General features: G+C 39.7%; 1 protein-coding gene across 1 annotated transcript in view; it reads left to right on the forward strand.

The window, feature by feature from the left end:
* The window catches only part of LOC144686411 (BRCA1-associated RING domain protein 1-like), a 179,791-nt gene that overhangs the window by 38,288 nt on the left and 125,205 nt on the right, over positions 1-16,298 (forward strand). The window contains exons 4-5 of the mRNA XM_078551567.1: positions 8,304-9,370; positions 13,383-13,463. Coding sequence (XP_078407693.1) covers positions 8,304-9,370; positions 13,383-13,463 — 1,148 coding nt within the window. The remainder of the gene's footprint in view (positions 1-8,303; positions 9,371-13,382; positions 13,464-16,298) is intronic.

A 16,298-nucleotide genomic window follows, 5' to 3' on the forward strand; every position in this document is an offset into this window, starting at 1 on the left:
GTTTATAGGCCCCTTGACAGTAGCTACACTGAAGGACAAGAGTATACAGGAAGAAATATTGGGGATTTGTAAGAAAGGTAATAATCTTGGGTGATTTTAATTTACATATAGATTGAACAAATCAGATGCAAAGGTAGCCTGAAAGATTAGTTCATAGAGTATATTCAGGACAGTGTTTTAGAGCAGCTTGTTGTAGAGCCAGCTAGAGGGCAGGCAATTCTGGACCTGGTGAAGTGCAGTGAGACAGGATTAATTAATGACCTCATAGTAAAGGAGCCTCTAAATAGCAGTGACCATAACATGATTGAATTTTGCATTCAGTGCAAGGGTGAGATGTGTGGGTCTAAGACTAGTATTTTAAACTTAAGTCAAGCGAATTACAAGGGTATGAAGACAGAGCTGGCTAAAGTGAACTGGGAAACTAGGTTTAAAGGGTAGGACAGTAGAGATGCAGTGGCAGACATTTAAAGTGATATTTCATAATAGTCAACAAAGACATTCCAGTGAGAAATAGAATCCATGAGAAGGACACCATCTGTGGCTGACTGAGAAGTTAAGGATAATATCAAATTGCAAGAAAAACCATACAATTTTGTGAAGGTTAGTGGTAGGCCAGAAGATTGGACAGAATTTAAAAACCACCAAAGAATGATTTTAAAAACACAATAAGGGAGGAGAAATTGGAATATGAGAGAAAGCTAGCTAGAAATATAAAAATGGGTGATAAGAATTTTTAAGCACTTAAAAATAAAAAGAGTAACTAAAGTGAGTGTTGGTCCTCTAGAGAGAGAGAGAGAGAGAGAGAGTCTGGAGAATTAATAATGAGAAGGAAAGGACGGAAGCTTTGAACAGATATTTTGTGTCTTCACCGTAGAAGGCACAAATAACATCCCAGAAATCAAAAGGTGAAAGGGAGGAAAGAACTTCAAACAATTACAATCACTAGGTAAAGGATACTGAGAAACCATTAGAACTAAAGGTCGACAAGTCTCTCGAACCTGATAGCTTGTATCCTAGGGTCTTAAAAGAATGGATGCTGTGATTGTAGATTCATTGGTTGTAATTTTCCAACATTTCTTAGATTCTGGAAAGGTCCCATCAGATTGGAAGATAGTGAATGTAACTCCTTTATTCAGGACGGGAGGGAGACAAAGCAGGAAATCACAGGCCAGTTAGTCTAACATCTGTCATAGGGAAAATGCTAAAATCTACCATTAAAGAGGCTACGGCAGGGCACTTGGAGAAGCTTAATGTGATCAGGCAGAGTCATCATGGTTTTGTGAAAGGGGAATTGTGTTTGACTAATTTATTGGAGTTCTTTGGGGAAGTAACAAGCAAGTGGATAAAGGGGAATCTGAAGACTTGGTGAATTTGGATATTCAAAATGCATTTGATAAGGTGCTACATCGAAGGTTGCTGCACAAAATGAGAGCTTGTGGTGTAGGGGCTAACATATTAGCATGGATAGAGGATTGGTTAACTAACAGGAAGCAGAGAGTAGGGATAAATGGATCATTTTTGGTTGGCAAGCTGTTATTAGTGAAGTGCTACTGGAATCCGTGATGGGGACTCCACTATTTACAGTCTATATCAATAACATGGATGAAGAGACTGAATGCACGGTAGCTAAATTCGCTGATGACACAAAGATAGGTAAGAGAGTAAGTTGTGAAGAGGACATGGAGTCTACAGAGGGATTTAGGTAGATTAAGTGAATGGGGGAAAAATTTAGCAGATGGAGTATAACTTGAGAAAATGTGAACTTTTCCATTTTAGCAGGAAGAATAAAAAAGTGACATATTATTTAAATGGAGAGAGACTGCAGAACTCTGAGGTACAAAGGGATGTGGGTGTCCTGGTACATGAATCAAAAAGTCAGTATGCAGGCCTAGCAATTGATTAGGAAGGCAAATGGAATGTCGATGTTTATTGCAAGGGGAATCAAGTATAAACGTAGGGGAGTGTTGCTACAGTTGTTCAGGACCATAGTGAGACTGCATCTGGAGTGTTGTATACAGTTTTGATCTCCTTACTTGGGAAAAGATATAATTGCGTTAAAAGGAATTCCGAGGAGGTTCACTTGACTGATTACTGGGATGAAAGGATTAGCTTGTGAGGAAAGGTTGAGCAGGCTGTGCCTGTATCCATTGAAGAACGAGAGGTGACCCTGAGGGAACTTGACAGGTTGGATGCTGAGAGAATGTTTCCCCTTATGGGAGGGATTAGAACTTGGGGACATGGTTTAATAATAAGGGGCCTACCAATAAAGGCAGAGATGAGAATTTTTTTTGTGAGGGTTGTTAGTCTGTGGAATTCTCATTCCCAGAGCGCAGTAGAGTATTAAGGCTAAGTTAGATTCTTGATTGACAAGAGAGTCAAGGTTTATGGGGCTAGAGAGGAAAGTAGAGTTGAGGCCGTAATCAGTGCAACCATGATCTTATCAAATGGCGGAGCAGGCTCAAGGGACAGAATGGCCTACTCTTAATTCTTGTGTGTTCTTGATGCCTTTTAATTTGGAATCCTGCGCTGGATCTTCAGAGTGCAATGGTAAAAGTTAAGGAAGCAGTTTGTGGAATTATTGCACCCATCTTTTGGGTGAGACATTACACCGAGGCCTTGTCTGCTGTTTCAAATGGGCGTAAAAGATCCCACTACACTATTTTGGAGAAGAACAGACAGTTCCCCCTTGTGTACTGACCAACCTATATCCCTCAAACCAGTACCATTGAAAAAACAGAATGTGGTCATTATCTCTGCTGTTTATGGGAGTTTGATGTGTGCAAATTGACAGATGTTTCCCAACATTACAACAGTGACTACACCTCAAAGTTTTTTTTAGGGCTTCCTGAGGTTGTGAAAGGTGCCTCAGGAATGCAAGTTCTTTGTTTCTTTCTATGGAATGATTGCAGTTTTTGCCTTTTCAATTTGAAATTTCACGGGTTAGCTGTTGCGGGAATAAATTGTGGATAGAGAAAGGGATATATATTTTGATGGGCTTTCCTGCATCTTGGAACTAGCACTGATCAAGTTAGGACATTGGATGAGTGGTTGGATGTGATTGATTAAGCAATCAATAGGATGCTTTACTTGTTCAGGGTGCCCGATGAATACAAACTTTTGTGAAGCTTTTTGTGTTTGAATGTGCTATGTACATTCGTAGTTAGCTCGGATATGAAGATTAACAACTGTGGCAAAATCCAAGCGGTCTTCAGGCACGTGTGCACAATCCCCCAGGCAAGTGTGCCTGCCTACAGGAGAGAAAACGGGAAGGAAGTACATATGAAATGAAATAACATTAACGTCACCCTCACCTGAGTTTCTTTCATAATGGGTGGTTTAATGAAGGCTAAATTGAATGCAGAATTTAACATTTAGAAGGTTAAGGGATGATTTGATTAAGGTTTTCAAGATATTAGGGAAACTAATAGGGTAGATAGAAACTATCTTTGCTAGTTGGGGAGTCTAGGACTAGGGGCCACAGTCAAAAACTTAGTCAAACCTCTCAGGAGTTAAATTAGGAAACATTCTATACGCAAAGGGTGGTGGAAGTTCAAAGCTTTCTTCAGCAAATAGCAATTGATGCAAGATCAATTGTTCATTTTAAATCTGAAATGGATAGATTTTTATTCAGCAAAAGGTATTGAGGGATTTGGGGCAATGGTGAGTATATGGAGTTACGCTGCAGATTATCCATGATCTCATGGAATAGCGGAACTGGCTCGAGTTGATAAATGGCCTACCCCTGTTCCTGTCTTCCTAGTTTGATTGTAAGTTGCTGTTAAACACACATGCATCAAAAATGCCTTTGTTTTGCTTTCTCAGTTGAATGCAAACTGCAGCTTGCTGATAGCCACTGTTTCATATTATTACAAATTACAACAGCGAGGAAGTCTGTACAAATCTGCCCAGTTTGGTTTCCTTGCGTGGAAATACGTCAGCTGCCTTGAGCTAGCTCAGAATGACTAGAGTGGCTATTTATTTAGCAGCATGGAACTTCGGCATCAGTGTACCCATGGCATGATTTTTAATATTTATCTGCCAGAATAATGAATTGAGTGAAGGCCCTGCTCTATTCAGTTGATTACTTTCATTGTAGCAGATTCTTGATCCGAATAGAAAATGATAACTTTGTCAGATTGCAGTTGGACAGAGAAATGTTGGTTTGATACAGATGTTGGTTTAATTGGGCTGCTTTCCTTGTCAATATGATCAGCACAAGCAACTGATCTCCTTTCAAACCCCATTGTGTGAAATGACCTGTATCTAGTTTTAATTGGTAAAAAAAAATTCACTTCAGCTGTGTGATCTCACTTCTTTATCTGTTTGGGAGGCTAAGGGTTTAGATTTTTGAAAAGATCTTTTATTTGTGCTTTATTATTTCATGTGTACAATTATTGTAAGTAATTAGAGAGACTTGTCTGCTCAATGCCAAGCATTTAGTGTGCCTGGGACAATGATGATACAAGTTGCTGATTTAAAGCCAACCTTTCAAGGTTGGGCTTAAATATGTAGTTGAACCTTCTTTGTTTGATGTAAGGTGTCATTTGTTGAAAGAAAATTGACTTCAGTGAAGCTTTCTGCTAGTTTGCTTCATATATTTGCCAATTATTTGTTGAATTGTGGGATAAGTGAGATTACTTCAATGTATTGAATGGTTGTTTTCTTCACTTTGATAACAGCAAAAATTTTAGAGACGGTTATAATGTGAGCAATTCATTTTTCATTCTCGCACACATAAAGAGTGAAGTAATTTTGGGGCATAATTATCAGTTTTGAAAATGAAAGGTTGCAGCCTTTCCAATTTGAGTGATTCACATGTAAAAGAAAAACAATCTAGAACAAGTTATTATAGTTGTCGTACACATTTACAGCTTTTCTCCATGGTTTACTGGACCAGGGTATGTACGACTTTTAAAATTTGAATCTCTAAGGGATAGCACAGTAGTTGCATCGTTCTTCTCGATGTTCCTTTTGTGATTGTTTCCATTAACTTGCATTGATACTTTTAAAGATTTGTGATTGTGTACCCCCTAAATTCCTTTGCTGCTTTACCCCATTTAGACTGTTATTTTCCAAGGCTGTATGTGGCCTCCTCATCTAAGGGAGCATGAGAATAAAAGCTTGACACCTGAGTCAGATGGAGAGAGAATAGGTTCTTTACATTTCAATTGGGATGAGTTGAATGCCTCAAATGCCATGTTTTTTTGATATCTACTTTTCTTAAGGGGCAACTACTTAAGCTGGTGAAAGTTTTCTACTGTTGAAACAATGCTAAAATAGCAAAAAAAAAACGGAAAAGGGTTAAACAAACCAACGAGAAAAAAAAGAGAACAAGGTTTGATACAGACAAAACAAGATACAAATAAACAGTTAAAACCAAACAAAATAAATGGCAGTAGAGGGTTATTCACCCCACCATGTTGAAAACTTTTGCACAATGCCCACTCAAGTGAAGAGGAAAGACTGAGGGGTGGGGCCCCAAAATGGTGGCTAACTCTGGAGAGAGTTTATTGTGAAACAGGACTGTTCATTAAAACAAATAACAAAGCTTATAAACAGTGAGGCAAATGCTAGATATTCTGCTGTACATGGATTCTGGGATAAATAGTAATAACTCTTCAAGACTGTGTTTGGATCACGTAGAATATTTACTTTTGACTCCTATGCCCTATTGGTGGAATGTGAAATAGGGCAGTTTCTATTAACTGCTAATTGCTGGGTATAATCATAACCTTCAAGTTGCTTTTTAGGTTGAGCTCTTTCAGATAAAGGTAATTGAGAGATATAATTTGAATATTTTAAATAATGGAACGCTTAGTTATTATTGTTAAACGTGGAGTGCAGTGCATAGTCTTGAATTTGAATTTTAAATTCTTGTTTTAAACACATCAACTTGATTTATAGATTGAGTTCAACATAAAATAGGAAATGCAGGAGGAACTATTTAATTAAAAGTGTTGCAAATATGCTGAACACGTCTGTGGCATGTTTGGTGGACGAGAAACTCTAATGGGTTTCAAGAAGCAACAAAATGGGTTCTTGCCAACATTTGGGATTCAAGCTTATTAGAAATGCACCAAGAAAATGCAGGATTGATGGACTGAAGGTTTTCTCCATACTATGTTATATTATCACTCTTAATAGGTTCACTTGCTGCCAACAAAAAATGGAACAACATGCACTTATAATGCCAGCATTTTGCATTTTTGCCCCATTCTTTGTCCAAAATCTTGCTTTTTGTCCTCTTCCCTTCATCCGTTAGTGAATTTAAATATTCAATATTGGCTTAGACCAACCTAAAGCTAATTAAATGATCAAATGGCTGGGTCAATACAGAAAAAAAAAGACCTATTTTTTAACTGCACTGGTTATGATTTTTCCAAATTTTCCTGGATTCCAGAATGGTCTCAGCAGATTGGAAGTTAGTAATGTAACACCACTATTCAAGAAAGGAGAGAGAGAGAAAGCAGGGAACTTACAGGCCTGTTAGCCTGGGCCAGTCATTGGGAAAATACTGGAACTTATTCTTAATGAATTATTAACAATTCACTTAGAAAATCATTATTTTATCAGACAAAGTCAACATGGTTTTATGAGAAGAAAATTATGTTTGACAGATTTATTAGAACTTTTTGAGGATGTAACTACCAGGGTCGGTAAAGGGTTACCATAGATGTAGTGTACTTGGATTTCCAAAAGGCATTTGATAGGGTGCTACATAAAAAGGTTGATATGCAAGTTAAGATGGAGGTGGGGGTAATATATTAACATGGATAGAGGATTGGTTAACAAACAGGAAGCAGAGAGTAGGGATAAATGGGCATTTTCAAGTTAGCAGGCTGTAACAAGTGAAGTGCTGAAGGATCAGCGCTGGGGCCTCAGCTACTTACAGTCTATATTAATGATTTAGGCAAAGAGGCCAAAAGTTTGCTAATGGTACAAAGTTAAGCGAGAATGTAAGCTGTGAGGAGGACACAAAGGCTGCAAAGAGACATGGACAGATTAAGTGAGTCAGCAACATGGTTGTAGATGAGGTATAATGTGAGGTAGTGTGAGGCTATTCACATTGGAAGTGAGAATAGAAAAGCAGAATTTTTTAAAAAGGAAAGAAACTTGTAAGTGTTGATGTTCAAAGGGACTTGGGTGTACTCATTCAAGAAACACAAAGTGGGCAGGCAGGTACAGCAAGCAATTAGGAAGGCAAATGAAATGTTGGCCTTTTGCAAGGTGACTGGAGTGAAGGAACAAGGACGTCTTGCTACAATTATATAGGGCTTTGTTGAGATCAGATCTACAGTAGTGTGCGCAGTTTTAGTCTCCATATCTAAGGAGTGACATATTTGTCTTAGTTGAAGTACAGTGATGGTTCACTAGATTGATTCCTGGGATGACAGGGTTGTCCTATGATGAGTACATTGGGGCTTATACCCTGTGGACTTTAGAAGAATGAGGGGTGATCTCACTGAATCATACGGGATTCTGAAGGGGCTTGACAGGGTGAACACAGGTTGTTTCTCCTGGTTGGGGAATCTAGAACATGGGGGGCATAGTCTCACGTTAAGGGACCGAACAGTTAAGACTGAGATGAGGAGAAATTTCTTCATTCAAACAGTTATGAATCTTTGGATTTGTCAACTGCAGGGGTTTGCGGATGCTCCATCATTGAGTACATTAAGGATTGAGATAAACAAGTTTTTGATCTCTCAGGGAATTGATGGATATGGGAAGTGGGCAGAAGATCAGCCAAGATTGTATTGAATGGCAGAGAAAGTTCGAGGGACTGAATAGTCTATTCTTGCTTCCATTTCTTATATTCTTATAACACCTTTCGCAACCTCAGGATGTCCCAGAGCACTTTACAGCCAAAGAAGTACTTTGGATGTATATTCACTGTTGTAATGTAGGAATATCGCTTTGAGAAGAAACCTTTTGTCTCTGGCCTTGTATTTAGGCCTACGGCAAACAGCCTAGATAACAGACACAAATACATCTTCAAGTAGTGCGGTTGGGAAAGCTAAAATAGATTTGGTGGCTAGAATTGAAATGACTGGAAATCTGGGCCCTCCGGCATTGCAAAGGGAGGGGTGAGATGCAGGTCTGGAAAATAGATTATTTTCTTCCTAACCTTGCTCCTGGGAAAAGGAGATTCTGCAGCACAAGGTGCAGGAAACTTGGAGTTTTGTGGGCAAAGGTTAAGGAAAGTTGGTCTTACATTTTGCTTCTGCTGTACTGCTTATTTATTGAAAAATACATGCAAAGTATTTGTTCTTTTAATCATTTTCTAATTTCCTTGTTCATTTCAGCTGCTAAATGTAATCCAGCTGGGCCAGAAATTAGCCCTGAAGGAGTAACTGGTAAAAAATGGCAAATGAGAACATGGTTCAGTCCTCGCAGTAGAAAAATGAAGTTTGTGCTGGATATGGACGTTACTAGGAAGAATCAGAAAGTGAATCCAAGCTCTGGTTTTAACGGGACACCATCTTCAGTGTTTGAATTCTTGTCATCGCCATCTCCTCCCCTTGACTCTCCAAAGAAGAAACGTCCAACCAAGTCAAAACAAGCAGTGAGGAAAAGATTGGCTGATGCCAATAAAGATTGGGGTTTTGGAAAGAGAAGAAGCAAGAAAATGGAGAGAAAAAATGACAGCCCTGGGAAAGTGGATTATGATAGAGTTGTCTCATTTTGCAGCCAACCAGTGGTCTCCAGTCAGGGACAAGCAATTCCAGGTGAGAGAGCTGAAGATTCACTTGCGGTTCCACTGGCCGACAGTCTGATTGGCTCCAGTACAGAGTCGTCAGCCACAAATTTAATTAACCACCCTTCTGAAGCATGTTCCATTGCAACAGTTTCCAGCTGCAATGAAGTTTCCCTTGGACAGTTGGATCAAACCTTCAAGAAGAAAGGAGACACTTTTTCTCTTGTTCCTGTGCCAACAACACATTTCAGTGCCAAAAGAGCAAGAAAATCATCAGATTCAAGCACCAACGCTCCCTCAAAAAAGAGCAGAAAAGAAGTACAGAGTCCTTGCTTTGAAAGGCCACCTGCAAGTCATATTGCAAATGTATGTGAGCCAGCTAAATTAGACACACAACAGAAATCTCCAGCTACTCCAGTAATTAGATCTGAGTTGAACGAGGATATCAATGGGCCACAAGCCTTCTCTTCAGCAGAAAATAGCTGTAGTACACCATCTAGCAGATGCAATAGTCAGAGAAAACCATGTGCAACACAGAAATCTCCTCGAACGCCACTACCTATGTTTAGAAACCAGCCGCCTGGAAGTTGTGCAATGACTCCCATCTCTCCTCTTACTCCCACGATGAAGAGAAATCACAAGGGTGAGACCCCGCTTCATGTCGCTTCCATAAAGGTACGGTACACCAATAAAAGCTGACATAATAGGACGTCAACCTGAAACGTTGACTGTTTGGCTTGCCCAACTTTGAGTCTCTCTAGCACTTTCCATTTTCATATCAGATTTCTAGCATTCACAGCATTGCGCTTTTCTTGTTAAATATATCGGTTCCTACTTGGCCAGCAGGCAGCACCTTTCATTAGTATTTTATCCAATTTCTGTGGCTTGACAATTTAAATTTGCAATTTGTTTCAATTTGACAACGGGAACATATTTATAGATGGAGATTTGGAGAATGAATGGAAAAAATTTGGTTAATTTGATATATGCTATGGGCATGTGGCTGAAATGCAGTGCAGATAATTTAAAATGGAATATTATAGCTTTAGGTCACTGCTTTGTCAGTCTTTGTAACTAGTGTGTTGAACTAGCTTCCACTTTGGAATGGTTACAGTCGAAGAGGGGAAGAAAGACTTGTATTTCAATAGTACCTTTCAAGACTGTCCATTGTGTTTTTATAGCCAATTAAGTACCTTTTAAGTATAGTCACTGTTGTGATGCAGGAAACAAGGCAACCACAAGCACAGCAAGATTCCACAAGCAGTACCACCTGAGAGGGAAAACAGGGTCTCGGTTTAACGTCTCATCCAAAAGTTAGCACCCTCTGACAGACCAGAACTCCTTCAGCATGGCGCTGGAGTGAAGTAAGAGCACTTCACTATTCATATGGGGTTTAGAACAGGCTGTATGTCAACTGGTGCTAGGTCAGGTAGGGTCAGATACATCCCCCAGTAACATAATTTCATCCAGAACTCGATGATGATGAGACTCAATGTTCTGTTGAAGGGTTATGAGGACTCGAAACATCAACTGTGCTCTTCTCCGCCGATGCTGCCAGACCTGCTGAGTTTTTCCAGGTATTTCTGTTTCTGTTTTTGTTTTGGATTTCCAGCATCCGCAGTTTTTTGTTTTTATCTCTGTGACGATAGGTAGGTTGTTCCAGGATTTCCACCCAGCAACACTGAAGAAAAGGCAATATATTTCCAAGTCAGGATGGTATATGACTTGGAGATGGTGTTGTTTCCAAAACTCTGCTGCCCTTGCCTTTCCAAGTGATAGAGATTGTAGGTTTGGAAGGTGCTGTTGAAGGAGCCTTAGCAAGTTGCTACAGTGCATCTTGTAGATGGCGCATGCTGCATCCATGTTACATATTGGTGGAGGGAGTCAATATTTAAGGTGGTGGATGGGTGGCAATGAAGTGGATTGCTTTGTTTTGGATGGTGTCGAGCTTCTTCGATATTTTTGGAGTTGCACTCATCCAGGTAAGTATTCCATCACATTCCTGACTTGTGCCCTGCAGGTAGTGGGGAGGCTTTGAGGAATTAGAAGGTGAGTCATTTGTCACAGAATACCTAGCCTCTGACATGCTGTTATGGCCTCAGTATTTATGTGACTGACCCAGTTAAGTTTCTGGCCTTGGTGAATCCCAAAGATATTGAGGTGGGGCATTCGACAATGGTAATGTCGGTGAATGGGAAGGGGCGATGGCTAGTAAGACTCTTGTGGCACGAATGTTACTTGCCCCTTTTAAGCACATGCCTGAGTATCATCCAGATCTTGCTGCATGATGACACAAACTTTTTCATTATCTGAGGAGTTGTGAATGGAACTGAAAACTTTGCGCTCATCAATGAGCATCCTCACTTTTGACCTATGATGCATGAGAAGTCATTGATAAAGCATTTAAAGATGGTTGGGGCTGGAACACTTACCTGAGGAACTCTGCGATGTCCTGAGGCTTTGTGCTAAATGAGACCCCAGCCAGTGAATAGTTTTCCCCCCAATTTCCATTGAATTCAGTTTTATTGGGGATCCTTTATGTCAAATACTTGTTGCCTTGTGCCAAGAGCATTCTCACTTACCTCGTCTCTGGATTTCAGCTCTTTTCTCCATGTGTAGACCAAGACTATAACGAGACCTGGAGGTGAGTGACCCTGGCAAAACCTAAACTGGGCATTGGTTAGCAGTATTGCTGAGTAAGTGCCACTTGATAGCACTGTCAATGATACCTTCTGCCACTTTACTGATGATTTAGAATCGACTGATAGGATGGCAATTGGGTGGATTAGTTTTGTCCTGCTTTTTATAGACAGGAAATACCTGGGCAACTTTCCACTCTGCCGGGTAGATGCCAGTGTTGTAGGCGTACTGGAACAGCTTGACTAGAGTTGTGACAGGTTCTGGAGATCAAGCTTTAAGTGTTACAGCAGTGATGTTGGGTTCAATTGTCTTTGCTATCTCTAATGTACTCATGCTTGATTCCATGTGGATTGAATTGGCTGAAGTCTGGCAACTGTGACGATGGGGATCTCGGGACGAAGCGAAGATGGATCACTCACTTCTCACTGGCTGAAGTTGGTTGCAAACGCTTCAGCCTTGTTTTTACAGATGTGCTGGACTCTGCCATCATTCAGCATGGATATATTCATAGAACCTCCTCTTAATTGCTTAATTCTCCATCGCCACTTATGATTGGATGTGGCAGGACTGCAGAGGCTTGATCTAATCGTTGATTATGTAATCCCTTAGTGTTCTCATTCTGTTCAGCACGCAGATGTACTTCTGTGTTTTAGTTTCACCAGGTTAGCACATAAATTTTCATGGTAGACTCCTTATTTGAGTATGCCCAAGCTGTACCTTATTTCATTGCTTTCTCTGCATTTTCTCGTGACTGGAAATGCAAAATTGCCATGGACGTCCAGAGAACTGGCAGCTCACATTGTCATTGGTGCTTGTGGGAATTTCTGCAGCTGCACCACTTCTGGCCTTCCTCTGGACACATTGGATGTTGTGAGATTGACGTAGATGGACCTCAAAACATGCTGAACCATGTTTCCGTACTTGGCTCCACATGAGTCATTCGGTTGCATTGTTTTCCCAGGAGAGATGGTCTGAAATGCTGATGTTTGTAAGGCTCTTTTTTAGGATGCCCTTATATTGTTCACATAGTTACGATCTCCATAAAGACTGATAACTTCTAAAAACGAGATTCCAACTTCCAGTTTGTAGCTGAAAGAGTAACAGGACAAGATTTCATGTTTTAAAACTTTTACTGTAACAAATGACTAAACCACTATTGACCAAACACTATTTCCTTTTTGTAGGCAACTTGTACTTTAAACTATAGAGAGGAACATTCCCCTTTTATACTTATCACGTTTCGCCCTCTCCATGGAATTGCAATCCTTATGGCAAACAGTCCTCAGTTGCTCCCAGCTTCCAAAGGGCTTCCGTTTCCCCCCTTCGCTGAGTAGTAACTTCGAAGGACCATCTCCAGGCGCTTTTCTTAGTTTTCGGAGCATTTCTTAAATCCACCACCAGTAGTCAAGCCTGTTCTGATGATTCCTCCCCCTGGCCATGCCAAAACAAATCTCCTGGAAATCGTAGAAGGTTGTAGGATGCGTCTCTTCGGCTAAAGACTGCCCGTATCTGGCTGTGGTGGCTCTCAAAGTCAAGCAGCCTTTTCTCTTTGCTGACCATGCAGAACCCCTGCTGTCTGTGATATTCCTTGGTTTGTAGGGAAGCCTGTAACCTGATCTCAAACATGGCTTCCTCTGCCCTCTTCCCCATGGCAACATGAAACATATTAACCTTGCATCTAAGTAGAACTGTTGATTAGCTACCCTTGACCCAACTCCCCTTTATCTTAGAAGAAAATGGACATTTTACAGCACAACTGTTCACACCCCGGTATCGGAATAGGTTCGAGGGGCCATGAATCTCATGCTCTTATTTCTTAAGTTCTTAACATAAGGATAATAAAGCTGAAATTTTATTGGCAGATTTTATTTAATATGAAACCTTTTAATTAACATTACAGTTCTGGTAAATTAGTCACTGTACATTATCTTACCAAACGTGAAGTATTACAAATGTATTTGTGTGTAAGCAGAATATGTACAAAAATTGAGCGCGCCATATTATTTAACCAGTGTAATGCTGATTTGACCATTTTATCATGTTATAGGGTGACATTATAACAGTGGAACAGCTATTGGAGAATGGAGCTAATCCAAACATCAAAGACCATGCAGGATGGACGCCATTGGTATGTATTTGTGCATATTTACAAAGGAATCTTTTGTATTCCCTGCATCTGATTTAAAAACATGAACTGGTTCAAATAACTTGTCAATTAAACGTAAGCTGTAAGTAGCCAGTCAGATGTGATTAGTATCTTTTCTCATAAGGATTGCTCTAACTTATGGCTTTGGTGCTTGTGAATTACCAGTCAGCTTTCTTAGGAGAGATGCTTGTATCTCACAAGCCATGATGATTATTCTATTTCAGTCTCACTAATTTTCTCAGGCGGGTGTTCGGCAGTAGCAAGTTTCCCTGGATCGGAGTATCTGACACACAGCTTCAAAACGTTTTATAATGGATGAACCTGAGGTTTTTCCGATTAACTCAACAAGACTACTTCCACTCCCAACTAGGAACTCAGTCCTGCCCTCAGTCTCCCACAAGCATTTATAACAGAGCCTGAGTCTGCAGCTTTCATGGAAGATGGGAAAAGTGTAGGAATGTAACACCAACAATTGCCCAATCTAGGGGATGAATTCATTGTCATGGTTGCTGTTCAGTCAAAGAACTACCGAGGTCACCAACTTGTGGTAGCCAAGTAAGGCAAACTCATTTATGTTGCATAGGATTCCATGATTTTTACCAGTCTTTTTGCAGATCTGGATTTTACCAGTACTTGGAAAATGCATATTGCACTGTCTAAATTACCGTACCCTTGCTTGCACAGGTTTAACAACGACTAGTATTTCATAATTTGCTTAACAGGCTTTTTGAATTCATTTGCATTTGACTACTTCGAAATGCAGCTATTTACAGAACTTTTCAAAGATTATATTATTACTATCAATTATACAAATTATTGCAATAGAAACCTTGCTGTTAAATGACAAATGCGTTACTACTTAGGTGAGAATCAGCTATTTTCTTCAGTGTTCCTGAAGCTGTACTATTAATGCTAATTAGATATTTGGCCCCTATTTCATCTCCTGAACAGCTATTTTTCTTTCTTTCAGCATGCATGGTAAAATTGGGACAGTTGTGTTTAGAGTAATGTGTGAGAAGCTGTGTCCAGACAACTTTCTAGGGAGAACCCACAGTATTCTTGTTCTTGTAGCAGTGCAGTGTAATGAACAACTGTGCCTGGAGTCTTGAGTAGGAATTGGCAGCAGATCACAAATTGGGTGAAATGAAGATGATCATGAGATTTTGTGGCCCATCATTGCCAAATCCAAGTTTTGGATATTTCATCATATTCTGCAATTCCATTGATCTTCCTCAAAAAACCCAGATCAGTACCTACTGGCATGAAGTGCTAAAAGCAATAATGACTTAAAATTTAAGGAAAATAACTGTATAGAGCCAAAAAATAGGTTTTTGAGGTTCCAGCCTCAAAATTGCAAGAGCTGCAACAAAAGATGATCACTTAAATATCATTCAAATTGTTCATCAAAGATTGTCTGGATGTCATAAAAGTAAAAGATGCTTATTTTTCACAATGCTTTCAAAGAAAGACTGAACTCCTTTAAATGCAGGTGATCAGAACATATGAGAACAAGGGGTTTATTATTGAGGCTCAGCTTGGTTCCACATTTTACTGCATGCCCAATAGCAGCAGATGCATCTAAATGAGTTTTATGTCTGTTCCCATATCGATGATTAGCTTATTGAGAGCACCCTAGGCGAGCATGCTACACTTAACTGTGCTTTCTTTTAATCCTCAAAAATTTCCATTTGCAACAGAACCATGTGAGAGACCAACCTGCGGTAGCTAATGAAAAAAAGTTTGCTAAATACTGTTTTGCTTAATTCAAGTCATTTGAAAGCTGGAAGGTGCATTAGAATTGTTTTTGTGAGTTGTTCTTCTACATGGAGATCAAAGCTGGGAACTAAATATTCAGGGGTATGTGACTTTTTGAAAGGACAGACAGGAGGGAAAGGGTGGTGGGGTAGCATTGTTAGTACAAGGCAGAATAAGTACGATAGCAAGAAATTACCTTGGATTGGAAGATGTAGAATCCATATGGGTGGAGGTAAGAAATAACAAGGAGAAGAAAACACTGGTGGGAGTAGTCTATAAGGCCCCCTAACAGTAGCTATACTGTAGGACAGAGAATAAATCAGGAGATAATGAGGGCATGTGAAAAAGGCAGTACATTAATCATGGGTGACTTTAATCTTCATGTAGATTGGGAAAATCAAATTGTCAGAGGTAGCCACGAGCAAGAATTCAGAGTATATTCAGGACAATTTCCGAGAACAATGTGTTGTGGATCCAACCAGGGATCAGGTTATTTGGAACTTGTAATGTATAATGAGGCAAGTTTAATAAATGATCTCAGAGTAAAAGATCCCCTAGGAAAATGTGACCACAACATGGTTGAATTTAGCATTCAGTTTGAGAGTGAGAAACGGGACAGAGTTGGCTGGAGTGGACTGGGAAAGTAGGTTAGCAGAAAAGATGGTTGATGAACAATAGCAGATTTTTAAGAAAATAGTTCATGACTCACAACAAAGATATATCCCAGGGAGGAAGAAAGATCCTAGGAAGGGAATAAACCAACATGGTTAACCAAGGAATTTAAGGATAGTATCAAATTGAAAGAAAAAACATACAATATGGCAAGGATTAGTGGTAAGCCAGAGGATTGGGAAAGTTTTAAAACCAGCAAAAGATGACCAAAAAAAAGAGGGAGAAAATAAACTTTGAGGGTAAACTAGCAAGTAACATAAAAATGGACAGTAAGAGCTTCTTTAAATATATAAAAAAGAAGAGAGAAGCCAAAGTGAACATAGGCCCCTTAGAGAATGAGGCTGGGGAAATAATAATGGGGAACCAGGAAATGGCAGAGGAGTTGAATAA

The sequence above is a fragment of the Cetorhinus maximus genome, chromosome 11, assembly GCF_964194155.1.
Source record: "Cetorhinus maximus chromosome 11, sCetMax3.hap1.1, whole genome shotgun sequence".
NCBI classification, from domain to species: Eukaryota; Metazoa; Chordata; class Chondrichthyes; order Lamniformes; family Cetorhinidae; genus Cetorhinus; species Cetorhinus maximus.